General features: G+C 38.2%; 1 protein-coding gene across 2 annotated transcripts in view; it reads right to left on the reverse strand.

Annotated features, from left to right (window-relative positions):
• KCNMB2 (potassium calcium-activated channel subfamily M regulatory beta subunit 2) overlaps positions 1-24,578 on the reverse strand; it is a 110,962-nt gene that overhangs the window by 20,279 nt on the left and 66,105 nt on the right. For both annotated transcript variants that reach the window (XM_053458847.1, XM_053458846.1), the window contains 2 exons: positions 9,162-9,281; positions 1,868-2,038 (listed from right to left, as the gene is read on the reverse strand). In XM_053458847.1, coding sequence (XP_053314822.1) covers positions 1,868-2,038; positions 9,162-9,217 — 227 coding nt within the window. In that variant the 5' untranslated portion in view covers positions 9,218-9,281. The remainder of the gene's footprint in view (positions 1-1,867; positions 2,039-9,161; positions 9,282-24,578) is intronic.

The following is a 24,578-nucleotide window of genomic DNA, read 5'->3' on the forward strand; positions in this document are numbered from 1 at the left end:
ATCAATATATATCCGCAGCAGGGGTTAATATTAATATATATCAGCAGGGTGTAATATTTCTATATATCGGCAGCAGGGTCTAATATTTATATATATTGTCAGCAGGGGCTAATATTAAAGAATGAGAAATAACTGCCTAACGTGTGTATATGTACCGTTTTATAATTGGCCCCCCTACTTTGGTCCCTGGTCCCCCATGTGCCCCCCCTAAATATGAAAGCTGGAGATGCCACTGTGTCTAGGACAGTAAACTGCCCCTTTAAAAAGGATTTTAATTTATGTTAAAGTACTTAATGATGCCAGAAAGGTTAACATTTGTTGAATAGAATACAGGACTTAGAGATAAAGTAGTGTGGTGTTTGCCGCTATTGACTATGGAGAGCACTATAGCACACAAATCAAATCTCAGAGAGACATTAGCAACAATATTACAACCATTTTCAACTGTGATTAGTATTGCCACAGTCACAAACATATCTTGTACCTTCTCATGACACGTTCTCACAGCTCTCCTAATAAATACTTGCATTAAACAAGTTTTTAAATATATGAAATATTCTAATAATTATCAAAACCGCAATCACAGGGTTCTTCTAGCCTGCTGGAGCTTAGCTTCCGATGGAGTGGAGGACAGCAGAGAAACCAAAAGCTACTAAGAGTTGGCTCTGATTTGATTAATAATGTAAATTCTGATTATCAGATAAACCTGGGTACGGATTTGTGACACATATGTCTTTTCTGTTTTTGGTGAAGAATGGCTGCCCCTATAGCGTATAGATAACTTATCAATGTAAGCTAATTAATAAGTATAAATGACAACTGACTGTGAAAGAGAGGGTGTATTGCTCTAAATATTATTAGGATCCTTTCCAGACTACAGCATGAAGTTAGGCCTACAGAGGGAAGTGCCAGGCAGCCCCAGAGTCAACATTTGGGGCCTACCGAAACACTCTGGGCTTCAACCTCCTTAGCTCCCCAAGTGATGCCCATGCTTCCTGTCCTGATCCTTATAGAAGGGGGTGCTAGATTCAAAGGGGTTGGCTATAGTCCCACTATTATATGATATCACCAGGATATCAAAAGAAATCCCAGAGATCCAGGAATTACAATTAATGAATCCCTGGTGCAAAGCCCTGCATCCTTTCCTCTAATATTGCGTTAGTATTTATATTTTCCTTTATTTAAATACGTTTGGATACTGTTTTATTCCTTGTGGACAAAGTGTTCAGTGTTTTGCCAGGAACATGTTTTAACAAAAAGATTACATGCTCACCAAAAAATCCTGTTTAACTGTCAACTTAAAACCTTAATAAACATCTTTGCTAGAAATGCCCAGGGTGTCTTTTGATGTTTGCCATTTTTGATGGAAAGTAAAATTCTTTCGTATTAAGGGTGACATTCTAAGAGTTCAGATGTCCCCCACTCCACATCTTAACAATGGAATGCAGAACTCACATCACTGCTGTTAAATGGCTTTCCCCTTTCAAATAAAAAGCATTATGGGTTTGCTAGAGCAAATAAGAATCCTTGTTTAATGATAAATCGGATGAGTGTGTTCTGCTGGTGTCCCAGTATTCCTTGTGATGGATTCTACCCATTGTTAAAGCAGAGGTTCTTAATTTCAGAGAGACAGCTGGTGCAATTTTACTAGGTCTCTGTACTTAACTACAAAGTAGAAGAGCAGATATTCACTTTGAATATAAAGCATCCAATATTGCCCTTTTCAGTCTGTTGTTAAACAATGAAAATCTTAAAATACATAATAATGTTCCTAAACAGACTGAAAATGTACAAAGTGATAAAAGGAATAACAATTAAAGCCAATCGGGACATGTAGTAAAGTAGTGCTGTTGAAAAAAAATGTTACCTCTGCATGTATGATCGGAGCAGGGTTATTCCTAAAAGGAAATACATCATGATGGAGCACACCATCATCGTAAGCCCCAGGAGTATAGCTCTGTCTTCACCAGCTTTCAATGCTGTCACAGTTTTCCTTTTGTCCAGAAGATCATGGTCTTTGATTTTTTGGTAGAAATTTCTATGAATAAAAATATATTTATATATCTTGAGTGAGAATATCTTCAGTTACATAAACATAAAAGGAAATACAATTTGAGAAATATGTTTCTCTGTAGATTAGACAGCACATACAGGAATGAAAAAAATGTAACTGTGTAAATTAACTGTTTCTTGAGCTGACAAAATAAGGCATGAGTATGACAGCCAATTGGCTGTGACAACAGACTGTAGATAAAAACTGTATAAACTGTAATAGGTGAGGATCATGAGGTTTATAGCTTACCATATGATATGTATCAGTAAAATCCATAATTATTAATGAAGTTTAGTTCAAGTACTAATAGGCAACGTAGAACTAATAGATCCAAACAGTACAGACTTTGTGACCTGAGCACAAGAACCGACTGGGGCAGTGCAAGCCAACTCTTTATCCTTTTTTCTTTTTAATTGTTGGCTATTTTTAAACACTAAAACAGCACAGAAAGAACACATTTTTGGAAGATATTTGAGTGAATACCAGGCAGGGAACACTGACTTCCACAAATGTCGTCAGGGACCCAGATGTCCAGTTACGGACACTTTGCCCATCCTGATTTCAACTGTGATTGCTTGCATTTTGACTCATTCTGCATTCAGATAGAGAAGGTATGAACACGTGTCATCAATTTCACCAGCAATTGACCGGCTCTACCACATAGACAATGTATGCAGTCCCCTAAGGCTCTGAGCAGTGGTCATTGACATGAGGTTTTTTTATTATGTTAACATGCAAGTGCATGGAGCATGGGCTGCCGGAAACATCTAAAACCAGCCCTAAGACATATAAAGAATGCATATATATTTAAGTGCATATGAGGCATGAAAATGCCATGGATAAGCAGAGGCAGATCCATAAATGAACTTCTTAAGCATTTGTAGAATGGTTAGGTTTCTTTTTTTACAATATATAAACTTAATTTTAGTAATATCATATAAGTATAGTTATATTTGAGAAGCAAAGTCAATGAGAGAGAATACATTATGACTTAATGTAATATAAAATAATATTCATGGAGTGATTTTGCATGGAATGTGTGAAAAGTGACAATAGAAAAATCTGTCCTAAGAAGGTATATAATTTGTAAGCTCCCCGCTGTTACAAATTGGAGTTCACTATTATGATGGGAGATAAAATGTCTACGAATGCAATGCGATGTGAAAATTGTTCAATATGTCTATTGCATTTAATAAATATATCCTTGAATGTGCTCCTTACATCTAGTTTAATCAATGCCACAGGTGAAAACCATGTAGAATAATGACTGATACAACCATTCATTCATATTCCTTCTGATAGCACACGACTGATATTCATTCATATTCCTTTTTATAGAACACGACTGATGTGGCTCGGAGGTCACATATTTGTAAAAGGTGCAGCCTAGCTTTCCTCATTTAATTTCCAGCTGGTTTTGTTAGCTACTGACATCTTCTAGCTGACATCTGATCTAGCATTTGAGCTTCTACTTTAATGGGGGGCACGGCATCCTCTCAACTTTTTCATTTGTTCATTGAATACAATCTTAGATTTGATATGGGCTATTACCATATATATATATATATATATATATATATATATATATATATATATATATATATATATATATATATATATATTTAAATATAAAACAGTTTTCTCACAATCCCCCACAAATATGTTTTTAAAGCATATTTAAAGCAAGAGGCCTACTAAAATATTATTAGAAAACATTATAGAAAAAACATGTAGTTGCTAATTATTCTGTAAAATATGAAAAATTAAAATGTCATCCACACCAATGTAAATAAAAAGGTCCACAAGTGACTTTATACTGACATTTACATATTTCTATATATGCTGAAAATGGACAGACTGTAGGAGAAAAATATCCTGAGCATTTGATAAGCATGAGAACTAGAGGCTTGATGCAGGACAGAGGTTCTGTTGGTTACAAACTTGAAGATGAAACTGCACTCTGCCTACAGTGAAAATACCAAATTGCCATGTGCTGTCTTCATTGAATCTACAACTTTATAAATTCATTGTTATAGGTTCGAGAGCTCAATGTCAAATGTCTTCCCTGAGGACCGTAAAGGAGCAAACTGTGGAGGTCTATGCAGAGACACCCGCAGAACATTTGTGGACTGACTCTTTGTGGACAGCTGATGTGCTACTGAGCTGCCACCTAAACGTTCACACATATCTTCTCGTATGGGTAATAAATCATGAAATCAATTCTACACAAATTCATGTTGACAAACTATTGTGTCTGTGTCATTTGCTTAATGAGGTTACCCTTTATTAATGTCAAGGTTTTATTTACATGCCGATAAACTAAAAGGCATGACATATGTGATAATGTGATTTGATTGTCGTCCCCCCAATTATTTTTTTTACCACTTATATCAGTATTTTGAATCTTTTTTTTTCCCCATACTGCTCTTTTTTTCCAATTATACTAAATATTAAATCTTGCTATATTGCATTTGAAAAATTGAAAATACTGAATCAAATTTGATTTTGGATAAATGCTGGACTAAATTTTGCAATTCCTATGTGCATTTATATAACACTTGTGATTTTTCTTACCATACTATACTTTGTGAGCATCGCTCAACTGCCTACAGCTCTCAGGGATAGTTAAGGGCTTGAAATGTCAGAGATGACACAACCTTTCTTGTGCTTCTTGACTTTCTACAACATTTATGCTAATTGCATTTCTTGCTGCGGCATACTAGTTAATGCAAATGGCACACTTAATCCCTTAAAATGACAATCTGCTAATGGGAACATACACCGCTTAATCGTTGCATACCAAATAGGTTATCCCAGCAGAATGCATTAAAATGGCGGACACACTGCATGTTCGACACTTGCACGTCACATAGTGTAGCATTCTCTGCGGGGAAATCAAAGTACTGTATAGAATCAAAGAAAACAACAAGGTCATTGGATTTCAAATCAGAATCATACTTATACGGTTGTATAACCTGGAGGGAAAAGAATAACAACTATGCTGCAAAGCCTTCCGTGTACAGGGTAGAAACCTCAATAACTCTTGCTTTTAACAGTATGAAGAACTATGGGTTACCTGCCAGAGCTGGAGCTTGTTTGAAAATCTTTATGGTCATTTATGAAGTTAAAGATTAGAATTGTGGGAATAACACAAAAATGACAGTTTGAGATGTTTCAGATTCAATCATTTATTATTATAAGGAATAACAATGCAAAATTCATGTTTGCTTACTGTGTTGGGTTCATATATATACTGTAGGTATTTGCTAGAAGTTAAGGACATGGATAGATCCATTAACATTAATGAAAGACATCACGAACACGGTCAGTGATTCAGCTAATGTTTAGTGCCCTTGAACCCGTGTACTTCTACTAGTGTTGTAGTCTCATCGCAGGCCAGTTTTGCATTCAGCACTATTAGATCCATAGTATAAGGTATATCATAGTATATATGAAAGGCCTATAGTAGGCCTATAGTCACTTGTAGATTTTGACAATTTGCGTACATCAAAGTTCTTCGCTGCCAGTACTGCTAAGAAACTGCACAACTCATTCTGTGTCCATAGTGCTGACAGTGGTCCTTCCTCCTCATTGTAACACAGCACATATTACCTGCTTACTTGCTACACAAAATCAAAAACATATAGTTTTTGAGGCTGTCCTCTAAAAAAGCATTCGACAAAACCAGTGGGTTTTTAGAAAGTATAGGCCGCCTGTGCAACAGGAGAAGTTCTGCATTGAGATAGCCTACTCATACATAAACTTTAACTCTGGATTTGTATAGCATTATGGAACTTGCCTTTGTTACTTTTTATTGCATCAATACGTTAGTAGTTTAGAAGAGGCTGTCATTCATATATATGTGTGTGTGATATTTGCTGTCATGCCTCCTGCAATCAATTCTAGAATTCTCATCTATAAAATGCCCAAAAAATAGCATAACGCTGTGATTCTAATCAGTGCCGGTTTGCTTCATTTCTCCTGGGGGTACTCCACAAGTCGCATCACCTGCCTCCCGTTCGACCAATAGCAAGCAAGCAAGCAGCCGAACCTATAAATCCTGTACATTTGTCAGATTCTCTCTATGTTCTGGTATATATGAGAGAGAAAATTCCTCTCTCAGGAACCTAACGTGACTCATTGGTAAATCAGAACGAGGTTTTGATTGCTGCTTCCAAAACAATTTAATTAGGGAAATGCGTGTTTACTCAGTTATGCTGCACAAATGATTAGGTTTCCTATGGAAGTCAGATTTGTTAAATTAAGGAAACTATTATCTAAAACCAAACAGACGTAAGGAAATTAGAAAAAGCGTTGCACTGATTTAGTACACAATGAAAATAGGCTATTTGTTAAATTATTGGTACATTGCTGTTTGCATTTTATTGATCTAGTTTTGCAGATAACATATATTAATTAAAATAAATCAATCTTTAGGTTTGTTCAATATCATACACTTCAATATTTGATGTGTCCAAATCAGACACCTGTGTTGGGGGATGTGACCGGAGGCAGAGAGGGGTGGGTTGTGTGTCATCTGCCCCCTTACCTAAATAGCCAGCTTACAGGTATAGACAGGTAGAGAACAAAATAGGGTACAAAGTACAAACTGCATGGAGGTATGATACTCATATTAGCTGGAAAACAACTGACAATAGAATTTATTGGTTCTTTGCAAAATACATGATATACATGAAGCAGCCCTTGTATTGTGTTATGTTTCATATATATATATATATATATATATATATATATAAAAAATAAGCATTTTAGCTTTTTTGAGCACCTCTTCCTCCTCCTCTCCCTTCTTCACATCTATCTCTTCTGTACCCTATTCCCCTGTCTCTCCCCTCTTCCACCCCTCACCCTGTCTTCCATAACAGGCATCTCACCTGCATCTCTTATATTACAAAAAAAACATGTTTCCCTTTCTCATCTGCTACAGTGGCCACCTCTGCCCCGTCCTCCTCCAGTTTCCTGCAACAACCATATCTCTCTCTTCCGGCAACTCCCGTCTCCTACAACAGTCATTTCCTCTTCTGAAAACAAAGAAAGCACTACAATGATTGGACCATGTCACTTGTCGGCCATGATGGATGAGGATTAAAGCAAAGATCCAGACTGGACTGTCATTGGACCTTCACATCAAGTCTCACCCAGTGCGACCAACAATTCCCACAAAACTTTTACATACAGCCCAAGACCAGGAGTAAATATAATTGAGTCAGAAAGACACTGTAATATAATTTAAACTGAAAAGTTTAAAACTGAGCTGTTGCGGCAGTAAACAGATCAACCCTGTATTAATACTCTGTGTTAATTGCAATATTGTACTTTACTTGGGCATAAGGGTTTTATACGTGTACCATTTTATAAGTTACACAAGATAACCACTTGCTAAGAGGCAACAGTAGGTCCTCATTCTCCGGCTATAGTCTTCACCCTTTATATAGCTGTAATAACTCTACTTATACTTATTATTGTGACATTTTTACACCGTTTCCTTGAAGGTTGGAATCAAAGTAGAAATAGACAGTCAGATGTGAAATATAGACTTCTCTGCTGGGTGATTAGTAAAAAGGCTACTTCACTTACATGAAAAAGATGCTAAATGACATAGCAAGAACCATTTCTACAGCTAGAGCACATACATGCATGCAGCGATCTATATCTCCTACACATAAATTATACCTTATTAATAAAACAGACATTAATCTAGTTTTAAAACTGCATAGCTCCCGACCATCCTGTTTCTTTGCATAATAGTCCTGATTTTCAGACACTGACCTACTAAGCAGCCCCTCTGTCTCACTTTTGCAAACAGTGGAAATCTGACGGCAAGGTGGGCAGGTAGTCCTGTCTACAACCTTTCATCTGCCTACACTACACCCCATATCTCCATTTATATAAACCTTTATAAGTTAAACTAGCCTCTACATTCATTCCAACCAAACTAATGGTCTTATGAGTTGTAAGGTTGGTGTGCTCAATGACAGACAGTGACCTTGCAGAGGTCTAGGTCATCTGGTCCTGGAGCTAGTTAATGTGTACCTCAAACTACATCTTAGGCTTAGTCACAGCAGATGTTAAACTACATCTGTCATGATCAACTCTAAGATATAACGTAGCCTGAGACCATCAAGATAAACAACATTCAAAAACAGCTCAAGACCCGAAGATTACACTCATCTATGGTTGGAGCTTTAAAAATGGATGGCTTGTGCACCAAGCATTTGAGTTCTGCCTAACACGAGGGTTGTTTAAAAATAGATGGGACACAAGCAATGTAAACGTATTAGAGTTCTCTGATAGACTGCCTATATAGCTTGAATAGGATAAGGATCCCACGGTTTAGTTTAATGCAATACACATGCTATCCAAGGCTGAAAGTCTTAATGCTATAAAAACAGCATTCAATCTTTCTTGCAGCTGAAAGTATAAGCTTCCTTTGTTAATCGGCTATCATGCACATAATCTAATCGAGAATTATAAACTGGATAAAAACACATTATCAACTGTGATACTTTCTACAAGACATATATTTAAACCAGCCACAATGGACTAAAGTCCTGGAAGTTATCCTTGTCAGATTTGGCTGCATGGCACAACCCTATGTTCATGCAAAATGACATTATTATGATTATTAATACTTCTATATTAATATAAATATATTTGGATCTTACAGGTAGATCCTGCTCTTTCATTCGGGTGCAAACAACTGCATGACAATAACTTATATACACAGCAAGGCTCTTCAGAAAAACATGCTACCCAAGGATATTAAATTAGTAATATATTAAAAGCAAAAGAGGAAACTTGCATATACACCGATATTCTATTTTTGGATTCATTTAAAGTGGCAATTATAGATCTCTGCATGTTCTCAAAAGGGCCCTCAACACCATTGATGTGCACAATGACATCACGCGCGTTCATTATTTTTTTGTGGGGAACAGCTTGTAGAACATGTTCTTAATAATTAATTGATCAACATGTTAATTAATAAACACCTGGTTCCTTGGTGATACTGTCATACAGTTCTTTAGAATAATACTGAACATGTAAAGATACAGTTATAAATGATTATGCGTGTAAAGTAGTCACATACCTTCTTTCATCGGGTCTGTATGATGAGGAGGACCGGCCGCTGGTCCAAATAAACATCTTAGAGTGTTGCCCAACGTTGCCCTTTCTGACAGTGGAGGACTTGATGGGGTGACGTAGCGACCTGAGAGATGGATATTTTGAGTCACTTATTTGAAGAACATGAGGACAATCAGTGTCCATTTCACAAAGCTCTCCTTATGTTATAATGCCTGATAATACTGAATGGATTCTCTAGAGAGAAGGTAGAACTGATTGTTTAAAGTGATAGGTAAAATGAAAGAGCTATAGTCCTTTTTTTTTAACAGCTGTAATCAACGCCAGTAAATTGTCTTTTGTTTTTTCGTTAGCCTCTTTTCATTATTCTCCAAGAGCTTTACGTTGCTTTACGAGATAAGCCACTCTTTCTTGCAATTTTGTCAGTAGCGTTTGCTCTTGAAAATGTGTCCTGAGCAGCAGTAAGGTCATAATCCGCTATGCTTTTAATAAACTGTAGTTTCTTTTATGCAACAATTTAGTCCCCTATTTAATCCGCCTCTGTTTCTTCTAAATCTTTCTAAGCAGAAATGGATCCAAAATAATTATATGAATCCATGATGCATTCAGACAGCATTGATCTGCCGCAGGACCTTTAGTTAAATCTTAGCTTATACAGTTGCTCTCCCCTCTGAAGCTGCTTGATAGGATCATAGCAACCTGGCCAGGTGCAGCTCCATGGTGTACTATGCCCGGTAATCAGGCAAACACATATTTAACCCTTTTAATGCAAGTGTTATATTTTACATAGCCTTCACATTCGCCAAAGGTCCATGATTATTTTTTATCTTTATTGTTCTTTTAAAAAGCACTTCCATCTCAGAGTGACTGCTTACAAAAAGTGCAGTAGTTAAAATAGTAGAATTAAAAATGTGTATTTTTTTCCTGTCTATAAATTGAAATGACATTATTTAAAACTTACAAACATAATAAAACCAAAGCTATTTTTCTAATTTGCATACTTTATTTTTGAGTAAATAGTTTATGCCTGGCAATGCCAATGTAACTTCTATGCTTATTAATCTGTTCACACTGGGTCAGAATTTTGGTTTTATTATGTTTGTAATTTTTAAATAATGTAATTTTAATTTATAGACAGCAAAAATACACATTTTTAATTCTACTATTTTAACTACTGCACTTTTTGTAAGCAGTTACTCTGAGATGGAAGTGCTTTTTAAAAGAACAATAAAGATAAAAAATAATCATGGACCTCCAGCTCTTGAAGACTCTTGTCATATTAGTTAGCAATCCACAGCGTGAAAGCACTGGTTATACATTAATCTTAAATGTAGGATAAGAGCCCTTAGTATAGAAGGATTTCTTGCTGCCATTTGAATAGTATCTCCTACAGTGTTGGAAGAACCTTGGAAATATTGTTGGTTTGAATTATCTAGGTCTAGGTTTTTTTTTTTATTTAGTTTTTTTTTTTATAAATCATAAAAAGAATGATTATGGAAGATGAGATGGAATACGATTTATAAGAAATAAAATGTATCTCCAAAGGACAGATTTAAACATTCTGCTTTTCACAACATTGCAGTGAAGACTGATAGTAATGTTTTATATCCCATTGAAACAGAAAAGTGGTGTATTAATAAAAAATGCTAGGAATTTAGAAACTGTATTTAATATCTAGACTGCTTTAAAAACATGCATGCTCTGTAACAAAAATAGATTCTGCACAAAAATTTACTATTTGAAAATGTGAAATGTTCATTTAAAATTATAGCCTACAAATTCTACTCGTCCTTCGGGCTGTAGCATTTTTAAAGAGTTTTTGTTAGTAACATTGTATTGTTTCGTTAGCGATCTGAATTGAATTAATCAAATTTTGGTAGACTAAATCCATGCAGTTTTGCTAATTGTTCTCCTCTTGAGATTTTTATTTGTTGAAGGCCTACAGACATGTCCCTAAGATCATTTGTGAGTGGTTACACAGAAGTGACAGTATTCTCGTGTTCTTTCCCATTGGCATCAAAAGGAATAATTAGGTGGAAGCAGTCAGGGCTGCTTTAGATTTGAAATATAATAAGGTCTATAGACAGATGAAGGTACTCATTCGATCTTAGAGGCTACAAATTTAATGTTAGCATTATCACATTAGAAGAAGACCCATAATATCCCAAATTCCAGGATTCCCATAACACTATTCTGATTATCTAAATTTCCTTCTTTAGATTATAATGTAAAAACCTTGAGGACTTTGCAGAGAATGGTCTATTTCTTCCCTATCAATTTCAAATAAAATATACTTTGAAATGGGTCTCTGAAATGAAGAACATTTACATTTCTCTTTTTGAGGCAAGATGAGAAAAAAAATAGATCTTTATTCATATGGAAAATATATCTGTAGAAACCAAGCCTTGTAAAAGATATAGCAGGGACATGAGGTATCAAAGTTCAGTATGCTGGTCAGTGTTTGTTAACTTATATCTGGCTGCCTAAAGATGATTGTTCTGATCTCACCCACTTTCATTGAGATACCATGGTAACAGAATACATTATAGAGCCAGATGCAAACAAACCCGCCTAAATAAATCCACATTCGGTCAACTGTAACTCCTCTGTCTCCTATAAAATTCATATTTGTGTGTTTTAGTGAGTAATTAAAGTAAGCATGAGCAGGAAAGGGTCTACTGTAAGTGCAATTACTGTGAAATGCACGTGTGTAGCCATAACAACACCTAAGCCACAAAGCCCTAGATCACGTACACTCACAGAGTGGGACCGCCAAGTGCAGAATTGCGTAGCACGTACAATTCACCTGTCCCCTGTAGCACCACTCACTACAGAGTTCCAAACAGTCTCTGGAACGAACATCAGCACAATAACTGTCTATCAAAAGGATGGGTTTCCATGTCTGAGAACTTACACAAACGCACACTATGGCTGGAGTGGTGTAAAGCATCCCGCCACTGGACTCTGAATCACACTTCAATATCTAGAAGTCTGATGGACGGATCTAAGTTTGGCGAATGCCAGGATTGCTACCTACTAGAATGCATAGAGCCTACTGTAATGTTTACTGGAGGAGGGCTAAATGGGCTTTTTCAGGGTTTGGGCTAGGTCCCTTAGTTCCAATGAAGGTTAATATTACTGCTATACAAAAACATTTTAGACAATTGTAAGTTTCCAACTCTGTGGCATCAGTATGGGGAAGGCATCTGGTGTGGAAGAACTCGAGTGCCAACTGCATGCCAGGCCATCTGGTCAAACATCAGTATTTGACCTCACCAATGCCTCTTTTGGCTCAATGGGCACAAATTCCCACAGACATACTCCAAACTCTTGTAGCAAGCCTTCCCAGAAGAGTGGATGCTGTTTTAGTAGCAAATAAGGGAGGCAACTCCATATTATGACCCATCATTTTGGAATGGCATGTCAAGCAAGCTCATATAAGCATGATGGTCAGGTGTCCATATACTTTTGGTGATATAGCCAGAGCCGGCCTTAGGTGTTCTGGCGCCCTGTGCGGACTACTCCTCTGGTGCCCCCCCATCCCAAAAAAAGAAAGGAATAAAAACTTGTAACAAAACCCCAATCACTATATACTACGCCAAGCATTGATGTGGTGTAGGCCTACCACTTCATTGTCTGGCTTAGTAGTAGGGATGCACCGAAACAAATTCTGGACTGAAACCGAAAGTGCAGCATTTACCTGGCCAAAACCGAATATGACCCCCCCACACCATAAAAAAATCTAACACTTTTATTTAAAGTAAGTAACACACCAAAATAGGACAAAACAATTAAATAACAATAATATATATATATATACATATACATATATATATATACATATATATATATATATATATATATATATATAATTAACAGCAATCACATTCCTATCATGCCCAGGCATACCCAGATTCCAGGATGTACTCGCAGACTTGGCATGATAGGAGTATGATTGCCCTATCTACCCCTTCTCACTCCCTTCTGCCCTATCTACCCCTTCTCACTCCCTTCTCCCTATCTACCCCCTTTCCCCTGCCTCACTCCCTTCTCCCTATCTACCCCTTCCTAACTATCTACCCTTTCCCTCTTTGAAGTTCACTTACCTTTCAGGAGTCCTGCGGTGGGGGTGCAAGGCCTCTGCCTCCCAGCTCTGCCAGTGTATGGAACAGCATAGAGTGATGGGAGTTATGATGTACTTTTAGAGCATAATTAGATCATGAAAAAGACATTGGAAATGGTACAGCATAACACCCATCACTCTCACACACTTACCAATCCACACATACACCAATCCACACGTATACCAATCCACACGTATACCAATCCACACGTATACCAATCCACACGTATACCAATCCACACACATACCAATCCACACACATACCAATCCACAGGTATACCAATCCACACATATATACCAATCCACACATACACTAATCCACACACATACCAATCCACACACATACCAATCCACACGTACACTAATCCACACATATACCAATCCACACATATATACCAATCCACACACATATATACCAATCCACACACATATATACCAATCCACACATATATACCAATCCACACACATATATACCAATCCACACACATATATACCAATCCACACACATATATACCAATCCACACACATATATACCAATCCACACATATACACCAATCCACACATATACACCAATCCACACATATACCAATCCACACATATACCAATCCACACATATACCAATCCACACACATACCAATCCACACATACTAATCCACACATATATACCAATCCACACATATATACCAATCCAGACATATATACCAATCCACACATATACAAATCCACACATATACCAATCCACACATATATACCAATCCACACACATACCAATCCACACATATATACCAATCCACACATATATACCAATCCACACACATATATACCAATCCACACATATACACCAATCCACACATATACTCATGCACACGTATACCAATCCACACATACTAATCCACACATACCAATCCACTCTCACTGAATGCTTTCCTACCTTTCCTCTTTTCTCCTTACAGCTTCTTTTCCTCCTCTTCGCTCCTCTTCTTCAGTTCTTCTGTCCTCTCTGTCTTCTTCCGGGTCAGAGGGCACAGACAGCGGTGGGCGCGGCTTCAGTGCTGTGCGCCGGGATCTGACAACAAACCCCGGCGCACAGCAGCTGTTGCCGCGCGGATCACAAGGGAGCGATATCGGAGGTCTTTAACAGACCTCCGGCTCCCTTGAGCGATTTTAAGCCGGGTTCAAGGGAGATCCTTGAACCGGCTTAAAATCACTCAAGGGAGCTGGAGGTCTGTTAAAGACCTCCGATACCGCTCCCTTGCGAGCCTGCTCCTCCAGCGGCGGAAATTGCTGTCCGTCTCTGGAGGGGTGCCGGGTGCCCCCCTGATGAGCGGCACCCGGTGCGGACCGCCCCCCCCCCCCGCTAGGTACGCTACTGGCGGCAGCGGACCCCGCGGCGGCGCCCCCTGGAGTGTGGCGCCCTGTGCGGTCGCACAGGTCGCACACCCCAAAGGCCGGCCCTGGATATAGCATACACAGTATATATAACATCTCAATCATATTACGTGAGTGTCCGAAGGTTTGAAACATAATGTTCCGTCACTCTGGAAATGTCTAGATCAATAAAATATCCACATTGCAGGAGAACTTATTTATATATGTGAAAAAATCTGAGCATCATAAGGCAACAGCAGGAAAGTAAATGCTAGCAAACTTCATTCATTCCGGAAAACATTGTTCAAATGATTAGTTAAGTGATGAGAAGGGGCCACATTTTACAGAAAAGCATTAACATGGAAAAGCTTTATCCACTAAATTTTCACAGCTGGAACTTTGTGGAGGATCAGTAAATGTTGGTTCAATTTCATTTGTGAGTGCTCAGCTGTTACAAGATTAACAGCTTTCTTTTTTCTCTTAGTTTGAGACGTTACTGATCTAAATTAGCACTTAGCTCACCGTCCTAACTCCTTGCAAATTTAGTTGCAGCTAACCTTATTATCCTAAAAGGTACAACAGTAATCCTTGTCACGGAACTGGGGCTGCAGAGGACTTTTAACCCTAAATATCTCGGATGCCCCTGGCAGACGAGGGGTGGTTGGGAGAGGGATCACCCCCAAAACAACGAGTTAGGGTTATATGGGCACTGCTGTGCTTGGGGTAGGCTGCTATAATCACTTACTGTCCTTTTCAGGACAGTACATGCGCTGTATCAGCTAGATTTTGGTCAGCTACAGCACGGCTCCACTCTGACAAGTCCTGCTTTATCTCTTTCTACCGCTAGTTCTGTCTAGCACTGAGAGGGTTAATCCCCAAAGTCTCTGGAAGGAAGCAACGTTTGGTGGGTATACCCAGTCGGGGTTAAGGACCTCCCGTCACAGTCCTCAACATATTTCAAAAATAAGATAGGTTAAAATGTATGGGTCCAAGGAAATGACTGACCCTAGCAAGTTTATACGGCAAATCGAAATATGTTATATGTTATATGAGTTTAAAATACTGAGCCATGAGCAGACCTAAGAGGTGATGTTCACAGTATGAAGTTTGAGGTCCTCAGACCACAGTGATGTTCATCAACCTAGGAAAAATTGGCCGCCATCTCACTTGAAGGGAAAGTCCATATCCCACTGAATAAAGGTCATATAAAGACAATTTGAATTAAGATACTTGTGGGGACAGTGGCCTGGGCACAGAGGGTTTCCGGAGCCACTTTGTCATTAGGAAGGGGTAAGTGGGACCCCCAGTCTCCCTCAAATTCACAGTCCCTCAGACTTAAGGTCTTTGCATTCCCTTAACTTGGTAAGCAGTCCCACTGAGGGTTCTCCTGAGTGAAGGTCTCTGTGCAGAAGTGCCACTTGCCTCTGCCTAATGGTGGCCCTGGTTTCCCTACCATTCCAGTTACATATTTTCTCTATAATGCTGCAATAAAAAGGTATTTTACACAGACTTCATGTATGTTCATGCAATTAGCAAACATTTAATACTGTGATAATACAAGAAAAAATGTATATAATTGTTTATGTAATATTGTTTGTGATATTTAGGTTTGGAAAGAGGATTTGGTACGTTGTCTTAGTGTTTAACTGCATGCACCATGTACAGATTTTTCCTTTGAAGGATATTGAATAAAACAACCACAGACCTATAATTGTTTTTTATCCCAAAAATGGTTTACTCTTTAATATATTTTTTTTTGAGCTGGCCATATGCGAGATCATTAATTCTTCATGCACCATTACACAAGAAAACCATGCCAACCATAACCATTTAACACATAATTTCATGCCTAATCTTGTATCACATTGTAAATTAATAGCATCAAAGATTTAATTTCAAAGGTCACTCAAGACTTACCATAAAAATGTGTAGAACAAGATGTAGTTACTTTATTTGTACAAAGTCAAGCATGACTGTGTCCTGGTCATATGTAAGGATAGAGTATCCATGATACATGATTGTAAAACATTAATTATGCTGTTATCTAACTTTTGTCCTCATACTTCTAAAACGGTATATCATTCATTTGTTCCAGCTGAAACCGCCTATCATTAAAATAAATAAATTCAGGTGAAATGAGGATTTCCAACTCAATTATCAATATATTTGCTTGGGCCAACTTTGCTTTAAACTTGTCAAGTAGGCCCTTGGCAATGTATCTTTAATGTAGTGAGATGAGATTCTTTTCATTACATCACAAATCATTCACAGCTTAACAAGTAGTTAATAGTATCTCAAACAACCCGTCTGGAATTCTGACACAGCTGTAACACTTCGTATACTCTACATATACGTCCAGCACTCTAAGCCGCCTCTCTCAAAAACGTAGGGTGAAGTTTACCGTAGAGAGTCATAACGACATCAGAATCATTAGGGATGAAAAGAGACACACACACACAACTTAACTCACATGTAGCAAGAGTTGTGATTGAATTACACAATTCAAATTATGGACAGGATTCTTTTGCTTGCTAAATGGACATTATACATTTCATTCAAGGCTGAGGATCAAGTTATCACAGTTAATTGAAAAGCAATTCTGCAATACGAAAAATATGGGATAACACCGCTATATTGGCCCAGAATTATTAACTGAGATAGACATTTGTTACCGTTCTAATCTATTATGTGAGAATTGCTATTTAATTACTAGTGATAGATTTATCTCCATGTTTAAATCCAGACCACTGTCGACCCATTAGCCTCATGTTTGTCGTACTCTGCCCTATATCTTTCAGTTCTTGAAAACATTTCACACAAAACCCCAGTTTGCGAAGAAAATAAAATAGCTTTGGATGAAAAAAGGTCTTAGAAGTGCTTACTATTGTATGGATGTATGCAAAGCTATATATTATAACTGTGCGTTCGTTAGAGCGACTCTCCTTTGTCGTATTCTTACATTCTGTTACAGCTTCGCATAACCCTTGTTTGTAGCTTTGCTTTTCTGAGAAGTGGTTTGAAGACCAATGCGTTCTAGACTTTAATTATTACTCGGTGGAAAGTGCGTTCTGCGTCTATACAGGCATGAGTCTGTGTATGGAAATCCCTTTTGGTTTACTTTTGCTTTGTAGCTAATAATAGCCTACTTTTCTTGAAGAGAATTAACCTGCTGAGCAATGCCCTTGAGGCTCCTCGAAATGGAGTGTCTTGATTCAGCTAATTACGTTGCCGTCTTGCTTTAGGCTTACCTATTGGCATTTCTTTGGAACTACGCCTGGAGCACTTTGGTGACATCCAAAAGTAAACGCTGGCAGGAGAAATAATATTTTAGGAGTAATCTGCATTTCTCCTGCACATCATTTAGAAACTTTTTCTTTTCCAGCACACCTGTCTGGATCCCCTGTGGATCAGTGAAGTCGCTCACTTTGCATGTTCATTTTAGTTTTGCATTTCAGTTAGAATCACAAGATGGAACTGACACCATCATCAAAACATTATTACAGCACATTATATAGTCTGACCTTGAAATGTGATCTGTTTTCATCGTTAATAAACGACCTTTGGGAAATAAGTACAAGGACATTTTGTATTGCTCTTCATCCTAGACATATCTATTTCTCTGGGATAAATCATATTTAAATCATATAGGAAGATATAGTCGCGAGTCTTCAGAGACTGATGAAAACCTAAATCCATAGAAACCAATGCAAAATACTAAAAAAAGTGAGACTCCTGTAGTTCTTCTGTAGTTTTCAAGCATTGTTTAAATACATGGATGTGCATACCTGGGGACTTTGACACAGAGTCTTCTGGTCACTCTCCTGTTTCTCCAGGCAGGATAGTGGTGTCTGTTGCATTATAATAGACATACATGCAAATGTTTCTGGGCTACAGACCCTTCCTATAGTGAAAAACCCTTTTCCAACTTAAAAACCTTAAAGATAACTCCTTAACTCACCATCTCCACTGAAAGATCAAAACAATGGCATGACAAAGTAATGCCGTGGTAATACAACGCTGAACTACCCTTCAGAGTAAAATGTTACTCTGTCCCTATGGGTATCTGTGCATCAACAAGTTTACTAAATGTAGCCACTAAATTAACACATAAAAGAATAAAGCAACAGCTACATAGAGTATAAATGGAAAAATTCCAGGCTTTCCATGGAATATGCATAGGTAATTGTTCATCAATGATTTTGGACAATTACCTATGAATAATCATCTATGGACCATAGACTGGAATTAAGAAGTTAATAAATGAAGATGTCAAAATGCCTGTACATAGAATGGATTACATATATTGCTTGTTTTAATCTTTAAACACAGTGACAATGGTTTATGTAAAATAAAATGCAAAAATTTGGGAAAACAAGTGGTCTATTTCACCTACACTGCTGTACTTAATTTTAGAACTAAGTGAAGCATATGAAAAATAATTGCAGGTAGTACTTAAAGCACCACGCCAGCTCCGTGAATGCTAAAGGCAGGCTTCTAGTCTTGTGCCTTGTGCCTATGTGCTTCAAGCAGCCAATCAGTGGCGAGAATCACCAGACATTGAGGACGGTAGCTGTAGCAGCAGAGCTGGAGCTTCTAGCTCAGGTACGGGCTAATATGCTTTCTTCTTAAGTGGGGTATCAGGGGCATTAAACTGGTCCTTCAATGCTCAAACTCCCCCTAGAAATAACTAATAGCCTAAATGTTTGCCTCTTTCAGAATTCTTGCCAGGAACACGTGGCTGTGTGCACTGATGGGCTGTTGCCATTAAAACATAAAAAAAAAAACAACCAAACATTTCCTTCACAGTAAAGAAGAGAATAACAGATCTGCTTAGCATACTAGCGAGCTCAGTGTTTGTCTAAATGGAACAGCAACTTTCATGAGAGCTCTGAACACTTTAAAAATTCCTGACATCAACCACCAGATGTCTCTAAAACAACAGCTCAGTCCTGTGCCCTGGAGGCTAGTTTTTCTTCACAGGCCGCTATAAAAATGTGATATATGGTTTATTAAGGTACTACCTGAATATACACACGCTTTTAAGTGGTATATTATTATCATTATGTATTATATGGATATACATACAGCGGTAATTACCCAGATTTAAAAATTACTGTATACAAGGCTTACAGTATATGTGTAAATAAAAAGTGCAGTGATTTTGCCTAATGTAGACAAAAGAAAATAGAAACCTATAATTCAAAGCAAAACATGTTTTCAATGGTACTGAGTCCGTAACATCATTCCAGATTTAAATGAAGTCTGTTATATCAATATGCTTTGCATTGAGTGCATTAGCTATCAAAATAATAAAAACTTATAAAGTAAAATGCAGTTTTAAACTTTTTTTTTCTTAATGCACAGTAAAGCGGCATGGAATTTTTTTTTTTCATTAGCTACGATTATTGGTTAACCAAAGATAAGGGCTTTGTCAAAATTACTCCCATGGTATTCCAAAAACAGGATCACAATCTGTCATTGGATCGACAGAGTAAGAATGGAAAAGCAATGAATAAAGCAGGATGACCATGCTGCAACAATGGATTTCACTTTAACAATTAAGTGATTTCAGGCAGGCGACTGATGAGAGTCATTATCTTTCTCACAATGGCTACACTGAAAGAAGTCTAAACTGAATAGTCTGAAAATGAAAAACACTGCATGATGCATGTAAAAAATTCAGCTCAATACATTTTAGCTCATTCTAGCTAAGGTACGTTATTCAATAACTTTGAGAAACAAATTGTTGTAACAAGACCTATGGATTTCAATTTGTGACATGAACAAAAGAAGTCAAACCCGTAATTATTATTTATTATGGACTAAACATGATTCTGACAAATGCCTCATTTCATTTTTTGGTCCATTCAATTTTAAACAACACATTTTGTTTCCTGTTCTTTCAGTACAGATGAAATTTGGAGGCCTTTTTGATTCAGAAACACAATTTGCTGTCACTCAATCTCATTCACTCTCTCGCGCTCTCTCTCTCTCAATGTCTCAACCTTCTCAGACAACTGCTTCAGTGTCTAAGCTTCTCCATCTCCATCTCTGCCCCTCTTCTTCTTGTTCTTTTTCCATTTCTCATTCTTTTCTTTCTTCTCCTGGCTCTCCCCTACATCATCCTGTTCTCCTCTGTGTACTTCTGCAACAGGGCAAATCCTTGGCGCGCACCCGAGGCTCAGCGCACCCGAGGCTTAGTGGAACTAATATACCGCTACTATACCAGGAATAATGCTGACGGATCCGCAGAGAAAGAGAGGTGCAGAAAGTCTGTGGATCCATCTGCATTATTCTGGCTTGTGTAGTACACCAGCAACAGGGCAGAGCAGAGGACAGAAGAGAGCCTCTAATGTCTTCTTTAACTCTGTCTAGTATTGATTCTAGGAGCTTGGTAAGTGTTGGTATATGATGTCACTGAAGTAAACAGCTGATGACTGGGGCAGTTCACTGATCCAACTTTTAACCGGCCCTTTGAGTAATGGCGTTACACAGAGCCTAGCCTCCCTGTTAGGATGCACAGGGGCTGCCGCCACCCCTTGACCTGCCACCCTGGGCCTAGGCCAGAACACATGACTGGTACTTTGCTAGTGTTTCCACTATAACGTTTAAAAAGCAAGTGTATACAGTAGGAAGATGTTATACTAGCATTGTTTTGCTAGAAAAGCTAGGGTTTATCCTGTTCGCAATCTAGCAGGGGAGGGCTGGCAGCCTAAGGCCTTGGGGGGGGCAAGTCTTGTCAAGTGGCCCGTTGCGCCACCGAACCAGCCCACCACCCATGGACATCTTTTCCTGATTTTCTAACGCATATTGATGTAATGTGATTGGAAGTAATCAGTACACTTAAAAAAAGGCATCATACACAGGATGTCTGAAAGCCACAATTTACTGCCACTTATCCTTTTTTAATAAAATATGCAGATTGAAATGGAGTAAATAACAGAAAAGCTTTATTTTTCCTCCCACTGGTTTCTGGGCCTAGAAAGTTTTGTCCTCTGAAGTGACTACAAATTCAGAAGGGCATTTTATCTCTGGATAAGTAAAAACTACATAGTTATATTTATTCCTACAGTAAGTAAAGTGCCAGGAAACAGATGGCCAAATACACCCCAGGACAGGCTCTGCTACATCGACATCTAAACACCCACACCAGGACAGGCTCTGCCACACCAGCACATCAAACACACACACTAGGACAGGCTCTGCCACACTGACACCCAAACACACACACCAGGACAGGCTCTGCAACACTGACACCAAAACACACACACCAGGACAGGCTCTTCCACGCTGACACACCAAACACACACACCAGGACAGGCTCTGCCACACTGACACCAAACACACACACCAGGACAGGCTCTGCCACACTGACACCAAACACACACACCAGGACAGGCTCTGCCACACTGTCACCCAAACACACACACCAGGACAGGCTCTGACACACCAACACCCACACACACACCAGGACAAGCTCTGCCACACCAACATCCAAATACACACATACCAGGACAGGCTCTGCCACACTGGCACACCAAACACACACATTGCATCTCGGTGTGCCGAGGCTTTTGCACCGCATTATAGATGGCCCTGGCGCGGTCGCTTAATTTAGATTCAGGGCGGCCTGGGGGCCCCCTCTGGCCCAGCCCGCCCCTGCAATCTAGGTAGGTAATTTGTGTTCTTTTTGACAGGTCTTATGTGGAACGGGCTCATCTTACTATAAAGCCCTCATCAATACAATGTCACGGAAACAGAATAAAATAAAAGTTGTATTTTTTTAAAATATGCAAAAAAGACTACAGTACAAGAGCGAATTTACTTTGATCATTTGTAAAATATGCTCAAAAGTTTGTGAGTTACCGGTTCTTCTAAATTATGTTCAGGAATCACGTACCACAGTTAATTAGCAGATTGGATGGTCAGCCTGTGCACAGTAAGCAGAGTGGATAGTGGATAGCTGACAAAAATATGCTGATTGAATGCAAATGCACTATTTATAATTAATTTATGGCGGATGAGTTCAATTTCACAATCTTATGCATAGCAGCCGAATGAGAGAGCAGCTTTAATCCTTTCAGTATAAGAAGGATGTCTAATATTTTAAAAAAAAAACTTCTCAGACACTCAGCATGTTATTGTTACAAAATAATTGTATCCCCATAGGCCAACTGTGCGAATAAGCCCCATGGAGTAAGATGAATTGGATTTCCCTTTAACATTGCTGTTCATCCATAAAATGTTGTTAAAGAGACACTTTACTTTCCGCGGTGTTCTGCGGAATCCCCCCATAGACCTTTGCTCCATCCCCTGCCCTTGTCTTTTTTGCACGTAGAAGATGTGTTCAGGGGAACATATCTCCCTGCAAGTGATATGCTTACCTCCAGTCAGCTCCAGCAGACATGGGTCTATTTAGACCCCCATGCACTTCTTCAAGCAGCCAATCAGTTGGACCATGGAAGAGGCTGAAGAGCTGCAGCTTCTACCTCATTTTGTTTTTAAAAATGCATAAACTACTTACGGGGTACTTCAATATGAATTCTTCTTTAGTGAAGGTGTTAGGGACATTAACTGTCCTTTTAAAACAAAGGTGATTTCATTTGAACTTTGATAATAAAATTATCCAAATGCCAGACCATGTAATTTTAGCTTGCAGTATATCAAATCAAATTGTAGGGCGACATTCTGCTTCTACAAATATTGGCAACAATACAGAAGAACAGACAAAAGGGATGATATTACTGACCTCCCATTGAACATTGCTAAATGCTCTGTTTATTTATGGTCATTCTAAAGGTTCCCCAGGGAAGGAAAAGTGATTAATCTTTTCAGCAAATTTCAAGTAGAAAGCTATTCCCGTTCAAATTCCATTATTAGGCACGTTTTTTTGGATTATTGTTCAGTAGAATTCAGCTATAAAAATATTGTTAAACTGCCCATAGAAAGTGTCATACTCTGTATATTTACAGTTGGAAGCCATGGAGCAGGTAATTAACTACAACGCTGGTTCTGTGTCGCTAATTTGCAAGTTAATACACAAGATATTACTGAGAATAAATTTTAACATTCATGCTAAGGTGATTTTTTTCTTTGGTACATGTTTATACCTTAATGGTTATTGATAATAAAACAGTTAAAATGCTACATTAGGTGATTCTAAATGAAAGTATATAGCATATGATCCAAATTCTAACAAACATATGTCATGATAAAGATAGACATTGAGTGGTGGTATGGTTAAAGATCCTTATTTCCATGTGCCGGCTTAAATAGCCAGCACATGGAAAACTCTCAAAGATCTAACAAATATTAATGCTAATTGCTTGAAAGGTGGTGTATACACAGGGCAGAATCTAAATTTTCTCTCTGGTGCCAGATCAATCAATTTTCAACTGGGTACTTAGACTTCCCTTCCAAGCAAGCCTAGCCACATCTCAGGTGTTAGAGATGGAGAAACATTAGAAGAAGAGGGCATCATCTATGACTAGAGTCTCAGAGGTTTAGATGTAATTTAAATAAGTTTTACTTTACTCAAGGGTGGTAGATAAGTGGATCAGCCCCCAACAGAAGTCTTGGAGGTTAATAAAGTATGGGGATTTAAGGCTTAGGACTTCACAGCAGAAAAATGAATGGTTCTTATCTGCCCAGGGATGTCAAGGAGGCAACATACTATTTGACTGGCAATTCTTATTTACTCACACTACATGACTAGCCCAGCTTAATCACATTTGAGAACCACTGGTTTCACAGACCACCACAGAGCACCCGGTAAGTGTAGCCCCAAACAGAGATCTTTCCCAACTGGGTTCAGAAAATATTTTCTTTCCATTAAGTAGCCCTTTTCTATTGTAGTAACAAACGAGAATTAACTATTTGAGTGTCTGTAAGGAAAGGTGTGCATTAAATTAACCTCTACAGACAAGCAAGGAA

Source organism: Spea bombifrons, chromosome 3 (genome assembly GCF_027358695.1).
Source record: "Spea bombifrons isolate aSpeBom1 chromosome 3, aSpeBom1.2.pri, whole genome shotgun sequence".
Classification (NCBI taxonomy): Eukaryota; Metazoa; Chordata; class Amphibia; order Anura; family Pelobatidae; genus Spea; species Spea bombifrons.